This window comes from Schistocerca nitens, chromosome 1 (assembly GCF_023898315.1).
Source record: "Schistocerca nitens isolate TAMUIC-IGC-003100 chromosome 1, iqSchNite1.1, whole genome shotgun sequence".
Lineage (NCBI taxonomy): Eukaryota > Metazoa > Arthropoda > Insecta > Orthoptera > Acrididae > Schistocerca > Schistocerca nitens.
In genome coordinates, this window is record NC_064614.1 from 379,723,205 (window position 1) to 379,740,311 (window position 17,107).

The 17,107-nt window shown below is 44.8% G+C and overlaps 2 protein-coding genes across 5 annotated transcripts in view; one reads left to right on the forward strand and one right to left on the reverse strand.

Moving 5' to 3' along the window:
* Positions 1-17,107, forward strand: part of LOC126249026 (PAX3- and PAX7-binding protein 1) — a 159,517-nt gene that overhangs the window by 141,648 nt on the left and 762 nt on the right. For all 4 annotated transcript variants that reach the window (XM_049950635.1, XM_049950652.1, XM_049950643.1 and 1 more), the window contains exon 2: positions 13,624-15,859. In XM_049950635.1, the coding sequence (XP_049806592.1) occupies positions 13,643-15,859 (2,217 nt within the window). In that variant the 5' untranslated portion in view covers positions 13,624-13,642. The remainder of the gene's footprint in view (positions 1-13,623; positions 15,860-17,107) is intronic.
* The window catches only part of LOC126248391 (uncharacterized), an 824,863-nt gene that overhangs the window by 81,952 nt on the left and 725,804 nt on the right, over positions 1-17,107 (reverse strand). The window lies entirely within an intron of this gene.

Here is a 17,107-nt window from a genome sequence, read left to right on the forward strand (position 1 = left end):
GCGCTCCGTCACAACTCTACTTGGTAATTACTTTTACAGAGCTACCGATCTCGCCGAAGTTTTGTGATTTTTCTGTGATCAAAACGACAAGCCACTGTGTTGATCGTTTGCGCTGCACTCACCCTTTCCTTTATTGCTATCGAGACAAGTTGTTGTCTATAAGTTTGCTGTAACCGGAAGAGATTTCCCTTACATATTGGGGAACACAGAGGATGACAATTACTGAACTACATGAAAAACGGTAAATTAGTTACAAACTACAAGTGCACACACTTTATTCACCATGTAAACGTCACTATAGATATTCCGATTTAAGTTGTGACATGTTCTATATGCGCGCCATCGTTGGCGATGATGTGGCGCAGACAAATAGAGAAATACTGCATGACCCGCTGAAGTATCGCATGCTGTCGATGACCTCCTGAATGACTGTTCTCAGCTCAGCAATGGTTTTAGGGTTATTGCTGTGCACTTTGTCCCTAATGTAGCCGTACAAAAAGGAGTCACACGTGTTCAGATCCCAAGAATATGGAGGCCAATCGAGGCCCATGTAAGTGGCCTCTGGGTACCCCAGAGCCATGCGGTCCCTAAAGTGCTCCTCCAGGACATCAAACACTCTCGTGCTTCGATTGGGTCGAACTCTGCCTCGCACGAACCACATCTTGTGGAAATGAGGGTCAGTTTGGATAATGGGGATGAAATCATTTTCCAAAACCTTCACATACCGTTCGGTAGTCACCGTGCCATCAAGGAATATCGCACCGATCGTTCTTTGACTGGATATTGCACACCGCACAGTCACCCGTTGAGGGTGAAGAGACTTCTCGGTCGCGAAATGCGGATCGTCAGTCCCACACATGCGCAAGCTTTGGTTATTGACGAATCCATTCAAATGAAAGTGGGCTTCGAAGCTAAACCAAACCATGCGTGCACATACTAATTCCCATCATCTCCCGCAGTCAACCGTGCAGTTTGAACGTCGTAATGCGTCGCGCGGTCCAGACTGTAGCGGCTAGAACCGCTCGACCACTCCGGCCGGCACTACACCGATCATTTAATGGGTTAACTCAGCGCTAAATATGTATGCAGGCAATTCGTCTATGTGCATACTGTTTTAGATTACCGTATATATAGTTTAGCTACCGCCCCACCTCGGCTTCGCACGGGTAGCGCTAAGTACCTTCGGTCGGATGACTTGTCTGGGGTAACGGTAATAAAATAAATTATATACACGAAAATTTCTCGTGAATCAATATGTCTATTAGAGAAAACCACATCAAAGTCTCTGCAGCAGTTTCTGAAATTAGTCTTCACATACAGACAGAAGAATGAGGCGTGGGATTTTAATTTCTAATTTGTGTAGAGGTCACAGAGAGAGGTGACTTCTGTTACGTTTAATGTGTTGTAAGGCAACTGCTGTCCTATAGCTGGCATGATAACGAGGCGGTGGATTTCGTTAATGAATATCACATTAGTTCCATCAGTCTTGGCTTCACGAAATATTATTGAGAATTCTCCTTGTAGAGTAAGCTGCTGCATATCCTTAGCCATTTCGGCTGATTTTCCACGCTGTAGAATGTCACGAGCAGTAGGTCTGCTGGTTCTAGTCTCGGAGCGGTTGAAAGACTCCTCCGTCTTGTCGTTTCCACTGACGTCACTGTCGGCCTCAGCTGTCACTGCCACGGTCTGGAGCTCATGGATAGCAAGCAATACCGGAAGCAGGAGTGGTGCAGCATTACATCAACTCTTCGCCAAGATGTCTTGTGGCACGTCAGGTCTCAAACCTGAAAATCGAGGGTACGAAGAGTTGAGCTAAAACTCATTTTCACTTGCGAATATTTGTTGGGTGCTTTGCTATGCTTTGCAGTGTTCTGCACATCCAGGTAGAAATGAAGCATCGTCCCGATGACGTATCAGCAGCGTGAAAAAATTCTCCGTTGCTTATCAGCTGTGTTATACTAACTATAGCGGGCATGATTAGAGACATAATTTGAAAATATCAGAATGTGCTTATTACGAAACGTCGAACGAAACTTCGGCACAAGGATGTTTCTTCCACTTAAGGGCATCGGGTCGGTCTGTAACCTTGAACCTCAGCACCTGGCATCCAGGGTTGGAAAGCGGCTGACGTTAATGACACGGAAGGCATAACTCTGTTGCGTGCGTAACTCATTAACAGAGGTTTCGATAGGGCGCCACGTGGCTGCAGCAACGCTTCCGTTAATCGCCGCAGGTTTACGCAAAAAAATACGAGTAGGCAACTAAGTAATCCAGATATCGAATCATTCGTTAAAATCACATGATTGCCATTATTTTACATAATATTCCGAACGGTGTGTCTTTTGAAACGATAACAAACTAAACAATTTTTTGTGCTGCTGTTGATACTGAAATGTTTTAGAAGTATTTTTTAATTATTTACTCTCGCTGTTTTGAACACTCATAGGAAACTCGTTACCTATGCGGTATAATTGTTGCACTCGTGCGCGAAAAATTTACATAGCACTGGAAAACCTGACAAGCTGTGCAAGTGTCACAACAGTATCCCTTGACATGACGTGTCATTACGAGGGGCTACTTAAAGGAGATAATGCCTCGCTTGTCCTCATCAGACTTAATGGTTTTTCCTCATGCTCCCTCAGCGCATCAGGGACTGAAATTGCTTCAGAGCGGCCATTTTCCAGATGTTTCTGCATTCAGTCAGCTTTTATAACTGTCACTAGCTCCGAAAGAGGCACCTGATGTCACTGTTGTGGGTCGTGTCTAACATTGGGCGAGTAGTCCATTCAGTTAACCTGTCCGTAAGTGTGATGTCAAAGCCTGGCTCCCTTATGGACTCCAGGTAACATTTATCCTCCTCAGTTACTCAACGTTTCAAATATTTATATAAGTCCCCAGCATGTGTGGCAAAATATCTAGTGTGTTTCCAGTCATACTAGAAACATGGTTTGTTCTGTTGGTTAGAAGGAACTACCGTATGTCTTTTTTTCTTTACTTTTATAATAATCGGTTTAAGATCTCCGTCTTCAGCAAAACTCAATGTACGCATTTGCTGCCCAGATACGCGTCTGTCATGTTCAGCCACATTTCATTAGGTTGTCTTTATTCGTATATTAACATAACTATACGTTTGCGACGGTCCAGAGTAGGTTTTAAAGCTTTAAATATTTCATTACAACTTTGAATCATCTTTTTTTCCACATTGTGTGATGGTCGCGCCCTGTTAAACTGAGTTTACGTTTGTGTTAACAATACTGTGTGACTCTTATTTCTGTTCTTAGTTTCGGAATTACTGCTTTTGAAGTAACTGCTGTTACAAAACTGTAAAACTGAGAACATATCTTAAGGGTTTGATAAAGGTTACCTGCGCAGTATAAACCTATGATAGACTTTTTATTTTCTGTTTTTATTTTAACCGCCTTAGTTGATGTCACTTAACCCACGATCGCAAAGGCTGGGGGAAAAGTCGACTGCCATTTTTGTTATTTTGTTTTTGATGTGGAAGTACCAGTTTAACGATGAAAAGAGCAATAAGTTATATACAAACGCGCACAAAAGAAATAGAATCAGTGAAAACCCAATAAATATTGTCATTAGTGCAATGGTGAATTTTCTAAAATGCAATGAAGATAGGAATTTTTACAGTAATCCAACCATTCCGGCAGACAGATTTCTTTTAGGCCAACAGATAGCTCTGTAGCGGTCACGTAGCTCCTATTCGTCTTTATTGAATTGGATTTAGTATCTGATTCAATGGAAATTCTTGCGAACTGAATAGTAAGCGTACTTTGGACAGACAGGAATTTTTGAATTCGTGGAAGTGTAATTGCAGGTCACTGTGAACATTATTACGTCACTATACAAACTACTGACGTAAGTGTCTTAAGTCGCTGAAAAAGTAGCGATTCTGGCGACAACTTTTTAAGTCCCATGTTTCTGTTTTAGTGTACTGATTAATTAGAGTGCTTAGTAAACTACGCACTTCGTGGAACTTTCTTTCACTGTCTTGACCGAAATACTCATTACGCCGTAGTTCTGAAGCCTGCACGACGCAACGCCGCAGATAAAATTTCATGTTCGCGCGCTTCCTGGTCTTACCTGCGGGCGATAAAACATCGTAATTACACGATGCAATATTCACAAGGAATAGTGCCCACACAGGCCGTACGGTAGCAATAACCGTGGCGGATATTAAACAGGTGAGGGGGATGGAGGGGGTATTAGGGGAAGGATCTACAAGCGGTGTGTGTAAATGCGATAAGGTAAATGTGCGTGGCGCCGGCGTCCACCTGTTGTGACGTGAAGACAGCCTCCAAAACATAGCACGAGCGCTGCTGTTTGTTATTGTGCTCTGAATTTTTGAGTCTTCTTGTTTATCAATGTGGCAGTGTTTATACTGATAGCTTCAGAAATGCTTTTCCCTCCACGACTGAGTACGTGACTTTCACTATACTCTCAGAGAACCACTTTGACATAGGCCATGCATTATGGACGGTGCCGGCCGATGTGGCCGAGCGGTTCTAGGCGCTCCAGTCTGGAACCGCGCGACCGCTACGGTCGCAGGTTCGAATCCTGCCTCGGGCATGGATGTGTGTCCCATAGTGCTCAGATCCATTTGAACCATTATGGACGTTAATTGATTTCATAAGACCGCAAAAAAATTTTTTTTCTCGTCTGACCAGCCTTATTAAACTGCCTTGTGTCACATGCTACAAGCAGCGCGTGCTGTTACATGTTCTCTTCTAAACTAGGTTAAGTACCTATAATAGCAGCACGTCCCATTATCCGCCTAATTTCTTCCGCATGTGTCATTTATCCCTTGTCTAGTAACTTCCTCCACAAATTCTCAGGTTAATAGCATTTCAAAATACTCTATTCTGGAATGATTCTTCAACCAAGTCACGGCCACTTCCTTCTTCCATTTTTGATTATATGAACTTGTACTTCGGCTCTGATGACCTTGACTTTGACAAAGTATTAATTTTTTGTCTTTATTTTCATTTATTGTATATAATATTTCCTTGTGCTCGAAGACCATCCCCATGTTTCAGTAATTTTCTACGATGTTGAGATTAAAGCTCATATTTATTTAAAAATTTCGTAATTTATTTTGAAATATGTTATTTTGATGAAGGAGAGCTGTTATACTAATTGTTAATGCTGGACGAGAACTGGTTATCTTTTATATAAAACCAGTTTGTTAATGTGCATGAAGTTTACATTCGAAAAAACTATGATTGATGTCTGCTACTGCTACTCCTTTATCTTCACAAGGATTTCGAAGGTGTATGCAATGAAAATGGCTGAGGAATGTTTAAACCTGATGCGAATGTGGAACCTACAAAAGTTTTATTTGCCTTAATTATTTGAAACCAGGACTCTGATAGAATGTTTGGCTATATATGTCCGTAATATTTCCCTTTACTGCATATCGACAGTTGATATTCGTCTTCCCACTGATGCCTTGAAATTTTAATCTTCCATTCGCCCTGCAAATAATTCCTTGTTTCTCGGTTTTTCTGCCGACATCTGTTCGTATTCACTGGAGTTCTGTATTCATCTGCCTTGAATTAGTTTAAAATCAGCCGTAAAACAGTGGATTTACTTTATTAATGCTACTTCAGTGGTACGCTCCAGACATAAGTAAAGCTAATTGTTTGACATAGTTTCATTGCGAGATTTTGATTATCAAGAAAAGCATGCAGCACTGTTTTTTTAGGTGTATTTTTTATTTTAGTCACTTTCCACACTTCTACTCCGAATGTAACATTTAGCATCTAGAAGTTGAGGTGTTTTAACGATGCCGAATCGCATTCAAAAGGAGCAACGTTGAAATCACTATCATTTTTAGGTATTCCATAGTTTCCCTAAATCAACCAAGGCGAACGCCGGGTGGTTGCTTTGAAATTGCTACGGCCGATTTTCTTCTTCATCCTTGTCCAAACCGAACTTATGTTCTCTCTCAGATGACTTCATTGTCGATGACACTTCAGATCCTAATATTTCTTCCTGTACTGTATGTGCTCAATTCTGTATTTTTGTTATTCACTTCTGTGATTAAACTCACAGTTTGATTTATTTTTGACAAGAATTCCATTAAACAGAACGTCTGTGCCATTCACTAACTCTGCGCTCTTCTAACTTTCGGCAAGAAGGATAGTGTTACTGGTGAACTTTACTTCAGGAAGCTGTCCACTCTCTTTCTTCGTTGTTCCTAAAACAAGCTGAACGAGGCTGGTGATAAACAGCAACAATGATTTAAGATGATCCGCCAAGTTAACTGTAGAACTGCACGAGCTTGAATTCTGTTCGAATTAACTGCTACATCTTGATGTATGAGTACATTTCTATAAGAGACATGACAATCTGGCTTTGGCGTCTCTCTAGCGAGTAATCATCATTTAGCTTCTGTGCGATAGTGGCAGTATCACGGCAGTACGCGGTGTCGTCGGTCACTTACGTAACTGTTGAGTTGCTCTTTCGTAATATTTCGCAAACCTAATTAATGTCGATGTGTCCGTGTGAGTAGACTGTATGCTACTGATCAGACGACGTTTTAACGGTTAAAGGCCGGAACTTTTGTATTTCAAAGTATTTGTCATTCGAAGATGTACTTGCTACTTTTCACTGGTAAGACACAAGAGGCAGACGGATGAAAATTTAAATTCAAATCGTATTATCCTCTCAGCGTTCCGTCGCTATCGTCCCTTCTTGACGGGTCGTCGCGCTTTGTGTGAAGGGCTCTCGAAACCTCTAGGGGCCAGTGGGGAGTCCAGGCGTTTCCTTCGGGTGTCACCTTGTCCTGCTTGGACGACGTCAGCAGAAATGTTCCCGCGGGCCTTGGGGCGCAGTTTCGTTGCGCAGCGCTTGGAAATTGCATCAATTGGCCGTCATAGTTGACACCGTCACGTGATGCTGTACCGAAATCAATCATTGCCCAAGACAAGGCGCACAAGCAGGGTTGCCACTGAAGCTGCGTCGACCTCTGCGCATGTATCGCTTACTCTTTCACGTGACGAGCGCCAGTTCAGTAGACGTGACCGATGAATGTAGTGGTGGCAACAAATATGAAGAGGTATCGACCGACGTGGACAATGATACATTAGGGGTGCTTGTATCCACGGGTTACCTTATCTAGCGATGACGACGCAGTTCCAAGTACGCACTGTGCCCATTTTTAGCTGAATGTACGTAGAGTAATACTGTTATAAAGTAAATTGTCGATATTCTACTCCAACTGTTTTTGATCGGTGAAAAACACAATAAATGCAGCATTCTAAATTTAATTTGTAACGAATACATTGTCGTAACGCATAAAGTGACCATTATTTTGTGTTACAGTTAATACTACAGAGAGCCAATTACGGGTATGGCAGCGCATCTGAGCATGCTAGCAGTGTCTCCCAGCATCCGGGACCTGGTTCTGATACTGCTAGCAGTCACCTCATGCCAGAGAAGTGGCAACGTATCTTTCGCAAAAGACGAGGAGCTGACGATATCTCTGTGGAGATGAATGACGAGATAACTCATAAATTACGTATAGTTCAGTGAGTTGGATCATAAAGAGGCTCTTAGCGGCAGAGCAACAAAGCATTACGTTATCCCAGTATGGAAACTTCCTCTCCGAGTGGACACTGAGAAACAGGCGTACTTTTGGCTGTTAATTTGACGTCAGCGGAGACATCATTAATTGTCACGTGGCTCTTACCTACCATGCTGCACGGGATGACACGGCGGCCGGTCGGAACTGAATGGCCTGTCAGAGCCAGTCTGCGTGGCTTTGCTTTGTTTTGCTTCTTAACCATCGCCATAAATTGTTGTTTGCGTCGATGACTTGTTGGTCCTGCCTCTCACTATGTGATACCTTATAACGAGCTATATGCTGTTGACGCAGCTTAGATGTAACCTTCCACGTGGAAAATGCATTGCTGTCAAGTAAATAGTTCGCGACATACAGACTGCTTGAACAATAGATGTTTTTCGCAGTAGCGAAGATGAACAAGAGTTCATAGCTCGTAAGGTATGCGTTTTAGTGCCCATGTTTATTGGACTTTCTTTCTTGTTTTGATTATTACTACCACCACTCAAAACATTAGACACTTTTTTTTCTAACATCCCCTATATACCAGTAGTCTTTGGGAGATTCGAACTATGTTTTATGGCTTGCAGTCGCGCCGTCACTAACCCATCGCTTGGAAGTTTCAAGTTTCTTGTGTGTGTGTGTGTGTGTGTGTGTGTGTGTGTGTGTGTGTGTGTGCGCGCGCGCGCGCAATAATTACAACCCGTATCACATACATGTAGGCTCTTAAAAATGATTCATCCTTCCCACACCGGGCACACATCAAATAGATACAACTGCATCTGGTTTAGTAACATTCTCAGAGAACTGACATATCGCAAGAAAATCTATGTCACCGCGAAGGTTGGTTTAGACAGCACACTAGTTGACTAGGTGTGGTACGTTTCTGCCTTTCTCCGACCTTTCAGATGAGTTACCCAGACAATTATAGGGGGACATATCGTTCAACATGGACTCCGAACTATGGTGTAACTTGGCATTTTTCACACGTGCAGATTTTGGATGGAGACGAAAGAAGCGGCAAGTGACGAAAAGAAATCTTTGTACCGACTGAGGATCGTAGTCTGAATGTTTGAATTTGTAGTTTGTCTATATGTATTAACAGCTCTGAGCTTTATTCCGATGCGATATTTCGAGTTATTCCTATATACAGAGGGTGACGAGTAGTGAACTCATTTGAAGTCTGTCAATGTTCCCCATTTGTACGCATCACTGTCAGTCAACGAGACTGATTGTGGAACGGCAGTAATAACTGTTCTCAGAAGCATAGTATAGTTTTAGAACCAACATGGGATAATGGACCATGTTCTCAGCTCTGAAGAAATCTGGATGCCCTCAGGTTGCTCTGTGTAAGGGATGACTGCGTGAAGGTCGAGAGGGAATGGAACCATGTCGTACAAAAAAGGGGCATCCCTGCCCCCTCCTCACCCTTTCTCAACGCGAAGGATCCACTGGGATAAGCGCGCGCGCACCATACTCCAATTGCAGGATAATGCGTTATCTGCGTAGTTCCTTAATGCGGCGATGAGAGAGATTTGACTGACGTCATGTTATCACAGCACTTCTTGCACCGTAATTGTAAAACAGGATACTAGAATGAAGCGTAGACAACAGGATGATACGCTGTGTGACGCATGTTTACACGAGGTTGTAAAAGACATCTCTTTCACCTTAACTTACCCTAATCCCTCATTCTCCTTCTCAACACCTTCTAGCATGGTCCTGTAGCTCCGCTGGTGCTTCATTGACGATAAGTGTGGCTCGCTTTTTTGTTAACTTTGCCATATTAATTTTCTCGCACCAACACATAACCGATTATATTTTCATACGAGGGATGTAGGCCCCACTTGGTCACTCAAGAGTTCATTCATTGTGTCGTGGTGAAATATATTTAGATGATAATGTTTCGAACTGAGCAATTTCTAGAAGTAAGGTGATTTCTACATCGTTTCAATTTAAAACCATTATTCTTGCCGGTTTGTCGCAATTTTTCAATTGCGAAGAGATTTGTGAGCGTAACAAACCCGATTACGAAATTCTCACTGCTCCATCAGGTTGAATGGAGAATTCCTTACAGTGTCAGGGGAGATCAGATGCATCTGACTGAATTCTCTTTGAATCCGCGTCGTGCACGCCACATCTTCAGATGAAATAGTCTTCCCCATGTCATTTGGCTACTCAGTTTATATTTCGACTAATTTGTGGAGGTGTCCTCAGTGATCTCTAAAGAAACTTGTGCCTCGATCCTTACTTTTATTTGAAAATGTTTGAATTGAACAAAATAGGTCGCAACCAGTTCTATTTTCACTGTTTATTTATTTGCTCATTAACACCACACTGGTTTAGTGATCTCTCGGATCACCTGCAGCTACGATCCATCTACTTAATACAGATGCTTTCTGATATTTGTGATGGTCTTCATGTTTGTGTATCCAATCGTCTATTCAAGATATTATGGATTTTTGTAATCGTCACACTTTCTACAGCTCATTCTTGTGCTGGGATCCAGGGCTGATACACAATTACGTGGCACCGGCCCTCTGATGAGAGAGGCAACCAAAAATGCTCGTCTGGCTATCGTGATTTGGCTGTTTGTCGTCTCTCTACATCACCTCAAATGAATGTCGTGATTGCTCCTTGAATGAAACCACAGCTATTTCTTTCCTCGTTCTTTCCCCAATGTGAGCAAGCGTTCCAGCTCTAAAGACGTTGGTGTCAAGTACACTCTGAACTTTCTTTCCCGGCCCTGGTTTTAAAGTATTTCTTCACGCAGATTTAGTGATAAATGGCTTTTAATACCGAGTTATGATATCGTCGCAGTTTTAAAGTGTATTCTATGCTAGAGAAACTTAGTTTAATTTTCATCTCACTGGTTGTTTCGTTCGCTTTTGTTCTCTGATATTTGCACGATTAATCGGCGTAAGAGTGCGTGAGAATCTAATTAGCACAAGTGAGCCAAAATAAATCACCAACACTCATTTTCATTATGGTACCGTTTCATTTACTCACCGCTAGGAAGATTAGCGAAGTTGTGTCAGAAATGTTGAAATGTCATATTTTTTTAAAATCGATGCTTCCATTCTGTTGTCCGTAAAGTTCTTTTTATTTAGTGACTCGGTTATGGATACTGCGCAGTTAGTAGCAGTAAACTAAACTCTGTGGTGCCATCGTCCTACACATTTTCCTGCCGATCATCCGCCTTACGGCGACACTGAACTTTCCGTATCTATCATCTAGCTCTATTAGACCATTGTCCAGTACGCTGATCATTCAATCAAGGAGACGAAGAAGAGATCTTAAACTTTCATAACATCAAGTAAAGGCAGGCAACGAACTAAAAAGACTAGTGTCATAAATGTACGAACTATCTACACAATTCAAATGTTCAAATGTGCGTGAATTCTTATGGGACTTAACTGCTAAGGTCATCAGTCCCTAAGATTACACACTACTTAACCTAAATTATCCTAAGGACAAACACACACACCCATGCCCAAGAGAGGACTCGAACCTCCGCAGGGACCAGCCGCACAGTCCATGACTGCAGCGCCCAAGACCGCTCGGCTAATCCCGCGCGGCTATCTACACAATTGCTACGAATTCATTGTACGTGCATATTTATGGTTCACAAAAATCAAAAATAGAGTAATAAGTAGTCTTCGGAGCAGGGGTTATCTCTTTAGGCGTTCATGACCGTATGACTATAGAAACTGCTGGAGTATGGAATTGTGAGCAGGACACCAATTAAGACTCGGACGCTGCCACGTCAGCGAGAACAAAAGATCGCCAACAAGTGGCTGAATTGTCACTACATACAGCCCCAGAGCAGGCTGGAGAGTTCGTGCGTTTCTCGCGAAGACTTTGCTCAAACAGTGTAACACGGTGGCATGCGCCCTACCTCCTACCCTGGGAGCAACAGTCCGCTGAAGCTGGACTAAGCAAGAGGAGGCGGGCGCGTGTGGAAAGGCCAGCGTGGTCGGCGCGTGTTCCGCTGGTGAGTCAGGCGGCAACCGACACCGCTTCCCACGCCAGCACGTGGAAGGAAATGTGCTGGACGTCTGCAGAACGGGGCGCTCCAGCCGCAGCACTCTCCAGTCAGAGGCACCTCTCCAGAGTCGCAGTCTTGAAGCGCTCTTTGAAGTTTCGCTGTGTACCGTGTCTCGAGACGAATGGGTACGGTAAATCATTAACTATGCCCGTCTTACCATTATCGTGAGAAATACAAAGAACTTGACTTTACCAACGGAAGCCAGTCTGGATCAATAATAAACTCGACAGTTTTGTAGGCTGACCAACGATTTCTCATTCGCTCCACCAACTAAGTCGATTTATTTGTCAAATCTAAATACTGTGAGTGGCCAGATGTCGGGATGGCTCTGTGGCACGAGTCTGACGTCGGCCGCTGGATCTTAGGCGGTGCATTTTTTTCCGTACATTCCTGGTAGATGCAGGTTTCTGACACCCCCACAGTGAGATCTCAGTATATCCTAAATCGCTCCCTCAGGTGCAGCATTTTAAGCGCGTGGAAACACTTATCTGCGTTACTGATGATGATGAACAATGTTGACCTCGTAAACTCCTATTCTTGTGTAATCTGCGATATGCTGTGACCCGTGACCGATCATAATCCTAGAATCGAAGGCCGTTACGTCAAAGGTACTGCAGTGATCGTACCTGTACATGTACGAGTAACGTTCTACATTCGTGCCGTAGGCAACATCTAGCCGTTCATTCGCGTATCCTGCACGGCACATCTTAAAATGAGATAAACTTTACCGTGTCATGTGGCCTCTCAGTTTATGTATTGGCTAATTTTTGGAGGCATCCTTACTGATCTATAAAGAAACTTGTGCCTCTTCTCTTTTTACTGTTTATTTATTTGCTCAGTAACACAACAATGGTCTTGTAATCTCTTGGCTTATCTGCAGCTACTTAATAGAGTTGCTTTCTGATATTTGCGATGATCTCCATGTTTTTGTATCCAGTCGTCGATTCACGCTATTATGGAAGGAAGGAATGAAGATTGGGTTTAACCCCGTCGACGTCGAGGTCATTACAGACAGAGAAAAAGCTGGGATTGTATCAAGGAGGGGAAGGAAACATACCGGTATTTGCCTGGAGCCATTTAGGGAAATCACGGAAAACCTTAATCAGAATGGCCGGACGCGAGTTTGAATCATTGTCCTCCCGAATGCAAGGCCAGTGTGTTAACCACTGCGCCACCTCGCTTGGTTCAAGATATTACGGAAGCGAGTGAAATTATACACCGAAAAGTTTTAGGGATAGGTTCCTTACACCAAAACAAGGGAAAATATATAGTGGTCGTGGGCTCTAACGTGCACACTTTAAGATCTCTGAACTACTACTTGTTCATCTTCGGTAGTATGTAACCCATCTCTTCTACTGAACAAGTGGTGATAGGTCTTAAGGTATGCATTTTAGAGCCCATATATATTTTTCATATTTTGGTGTAAGAAACCTGTCCCTAAAGTAGTTCTGTGACACATTAATGTCCGAGATGTTAATTTGTTTGTTATGCTAAGCGTATAAGTGTTTCCTTTCAAAGCCTGGGTATATATGTACTGAAGCAACATATCTCTTTCTTAGCTGAGTCAATTACTCTGCGGAAGACAAACTGATGTTGACGGCGATAAATGAGGGAGTCGTTGGGGGTGTGATTAACACGATATCCAATAGTTTAATTTATAATACCCAGGATGTAACTAGCGAAATGCTGTCGATATAGCCCCGAAGTAACGTTCTTGCAGCTATAGTCCTTTCCAGTTAGAGTTACAGAAACACTACAATTTTATTTTTACTCGTTTGCTTGGACTCACACTAGTCTTGTGCATATCGCACATGTGTTCTTTATGTTGCAGTCAACTGCACTAGTTCTTGAATTACGACGATCACTGAGACTATCCTTTAGTAGTGGATAGAGATTTTATGAGATTCCCGAAACGACGACACTAGAAGCGTGGCATTACGACATCTCCTGAACTGTTATTCGCTCTTAATCGGACTGTTGTATTTCTCTGTTGCAGGTACAATTGAAATACGAAAATGGCGCTCTTCAAGAAGCCGAAGAAGAATATTAGCCGTCGAGTATTCGGCACCGACGAGAATGCTGACGAGAGCGAAACTACCCCAGCTCCTGGGACCAGCACAGAGCAGGAACCATCGCCTCCAGTGGTGCCTGTGGAGGCGAAACCTACCAAGAAGAAGGAGAAGAAGCAGGCCAAACACAACCCCAGCGTCCTCAGCTTCGAGGAAGACCTCAACGAGGGCGAAGAAGTGTTCCAAGTGAAGAAGTCGTCACAGAGTAAAAAACTGAGCAGGATGCTGAATAATGAAAGGAAAAAGAAAAAGGAAGGGAAGAAGCAAGAAACGGAGGAGAAACCAGACACAACAGATGCGACAGAGACCGTCATACCGGGTGACGCCAACGAACTCAAAATAGTTGTTAAACAGACTCACAAGCCTGTGATCCTAAGTGGTCGCGAAGCGGAAATGGCCTTCTGTGATATTAGTTCGGAAGAGGAGGAGGAGGAAGAGGAACGCGAGAGAGAGAGGTCTAAGTTTCCAGACGCGGACAACGTCAAGCTGTTACTGCAATGCGGGAAAATACCCGACGCCGCTGCTATTCATGCGGCGAGGAAGCGGCGCCAGCTCGCCAGGCAGATGGGAGAAGACTTCATTCCCGTGGCGACCACAGACTCCAGTTCCTCGAAACTGAAGCTCTCTGACGACAACGACACGAGCGATGAGGAGAGGATCAAAATGGAAGTAAAGACGCAAGTTTCGGAGAAAGAGAACAGGCTGGAAGTGTTTACGGCAGCTAGGGAGAATCCGGGGAACAAAGAAGACGACGACGAATGGGAATCCCAGCAGCTGAAGAAAGGAGTATCCAGAGGTCAGATAGAGGCTATGCGGTCCGAAACGACAATGGCGAGCATGTATTACGCACAACCGTATATGCCAATGGCTAGTGAAAGATTCGTGGGCACCGAAGTGTCTAACATGTCTACGGAGTCTGGAGATTACACGGCTTCACCTTTCCCACCGCCGATAGAGCCCCCGGAGACAGTAGTCAACAGGCTGCGCGAGAGACTGGCGCATATGAAGCAGCAGCACGATGTGGACAATCAGCTGCTTCAGCAGACTTGCGAGCAGATAGAGATGAACGAGAAGAATCGCGAGTCGTGCGAAAGGGAGCGGCCCGACTTGGTCAACAGACTGCAGTTCTACCAGAAGCTGCATTACTACGTGCTGAACCTGATCGAGTGCCTGGACGAGAAGGTGTTCATCATATCGAACCTGGAGCAGCGCTTCCTGGAGGTGCTGCGGGGCCGCGCCGAGTTGCTGATGGAGCGCCGCCGGCAGGACATCCGCGACGAGTGCGACGAGGTGGCGTCGGCCGCGAGGAACGTGAAGCGCACGGGCCCCGAGGACGAGGCGCGCACGCGCAGGGCGGCGGAGCGCGAGGGCCGGCGCGCGCGGAGACGCAGGGCGCGCACCCCGGCCGCGGCGGCCGCGCACGTCGACGGCATGTCCAGCGACGACGAGGTCACCGAGCTGGAGGCGGCCGCCTTCAAGCGCAAGCTCGCCACCATCGAGTCCGACGCCGACCTCGTCCTCGACGACGTCGTCGAGGAGTTCTCCTCTCTGCGGAGCATCAAGTCGCGCTTCGAGGACTGGCGCTCCGTCCATCCGGACGACTACCGGGAGGCCTATGTCAGCCTGTGCCTGCCCAAAATCTTCGACCCTGTGATCCGGCTCAGGATGCTGACGTGGAACCCGCTGCAAGAGACCACGGTCGAGATGGAGCAGTACGAATGGTACGCGACGCTGCTGCTGTACGGGCTCACCGAATCGGAAACGGAAATGTCCCTGAGGGAGGACCCGGACGCGCAGCTGGTGCCCAAAGTGATGGAGCGCGTGATAGTGCCTAAGCTGCGCGCGCTGGTCGAGGCCGCCTGGGACCCACTGTCAACTTCGCAGACGTTGCGCTTGGTGGGTTTGCTCCGCAAGCTGCTGCGGGCGTACCCGTCACTGACCGAGGACAGCAAGCCTCTGCAGCAGCTGCTGCAGACCGCCCTCGACAAGATGAAGTCTGCGGTGGCCAACGACGTGTTTATCCCGTTGGTGCCACCCAACGTGTCTCGCGGCGTCTATGCTGAGGCGTGGACGCCTTTTTTCCAGCGGCAGTTCGGGTCAGCGCTCAAGCTACTGAGGAACGCACTCACGTGGCACGGCATTCTTGGGGAACGAGTGCTGCAGGTAATTGATCATCCTTATCTGACTGTACAGTAAAATTATTTATAACGGTCTGCATGGAAACTTTTTTTATTGCGGCGAGACTTAAAGCAATGTTCATCCCTGCATTTACAGTTAATCAATCGTAATATAGTGTCAGTCAGATGCTACACAGACAACCCATAGTCGGATTGCTTGCAACGATAAAGAAAGACCTTTTCATTGTTGATCAATGGAAAGCTGTAAGAGACAAAATAACAAACGAAACATCCCATATATACTTCACAGTTTCGTTACGCCAGGTGGTTAACGCAATGAAACTAGAGTGGTCCCATCTAGTAGCTGAAAATACGACATAGGCGCCGTCTCCTTACGAGGGCATAGGTCTTGTGCTATTCATGCTTCTCTTTCATACATCCCCGCTGCATTCCCAGTTCAGTGTTCTTCAGTCTTTGCCCGTCATGTTCCTTCTATTCTTCTTCTTCCCCTCCTCCTCCTCCTCCTCCTCCTCCTCCTCCTTCTTCTTCTTCTTCTTCTTCTTCTTCTTCTTCTTCTCCTCCCCATTCCCCATTCTTCGTCTCCTCCTCCTCCTCCTCCTGTCTCCTCTTTTCCCTGTCCTTCATCTCCTCCTCCTCCTTCTCCTCTTCTGTTTTTCCTTCTTTTTCCTCTCCTCCTCCTTCCTCTTCTTCTTTCTTTTCTCCTCCTCATCCTCATCCTGCTCCTCCTCCTCCTCCTCCTCCTCCTCCTCCTCCCCCTTTCTCTGTCCCTCCTAATTCGGTCCCTCACTCTTCCCCTCTTCCGTTACCCTTCCTTATTTTTTTAGCCCGTCCGACAATGTGCCCCCTAGGGAACGGCGCACTGGGTACGGGCCCCAGCTGTCATACACTAATTAGTATTTGGTTAGGCGCTCCACTAACAGATACATGAATAGTCACTACTTATCTGAGAAATCCAACTGAGTGAAGTGTATAATTTTGTTGAAACAACTAGTGAATATCTCATTCAAAGGTAGAACATGAGAAAAGACTATAATTCTTCATATATTTACTGAAAAAGTGGAACAAAAATAAAAAATAGGTACCATTTTGATTGGAAGTGGTTCATCAGTTTTTCATTTCCCATTAATTTGAAAGTTGGGAGCCAACAACTGACTTAGTTTGTTAACTTTTTAATAATATGCATATGAAAATAAATTCTGTGATAACCTGTGATCCAGCTGGCTAACTGAGTGTTAAGCCACTGATCACCACGCTTTTTATTATTTTTGTATGT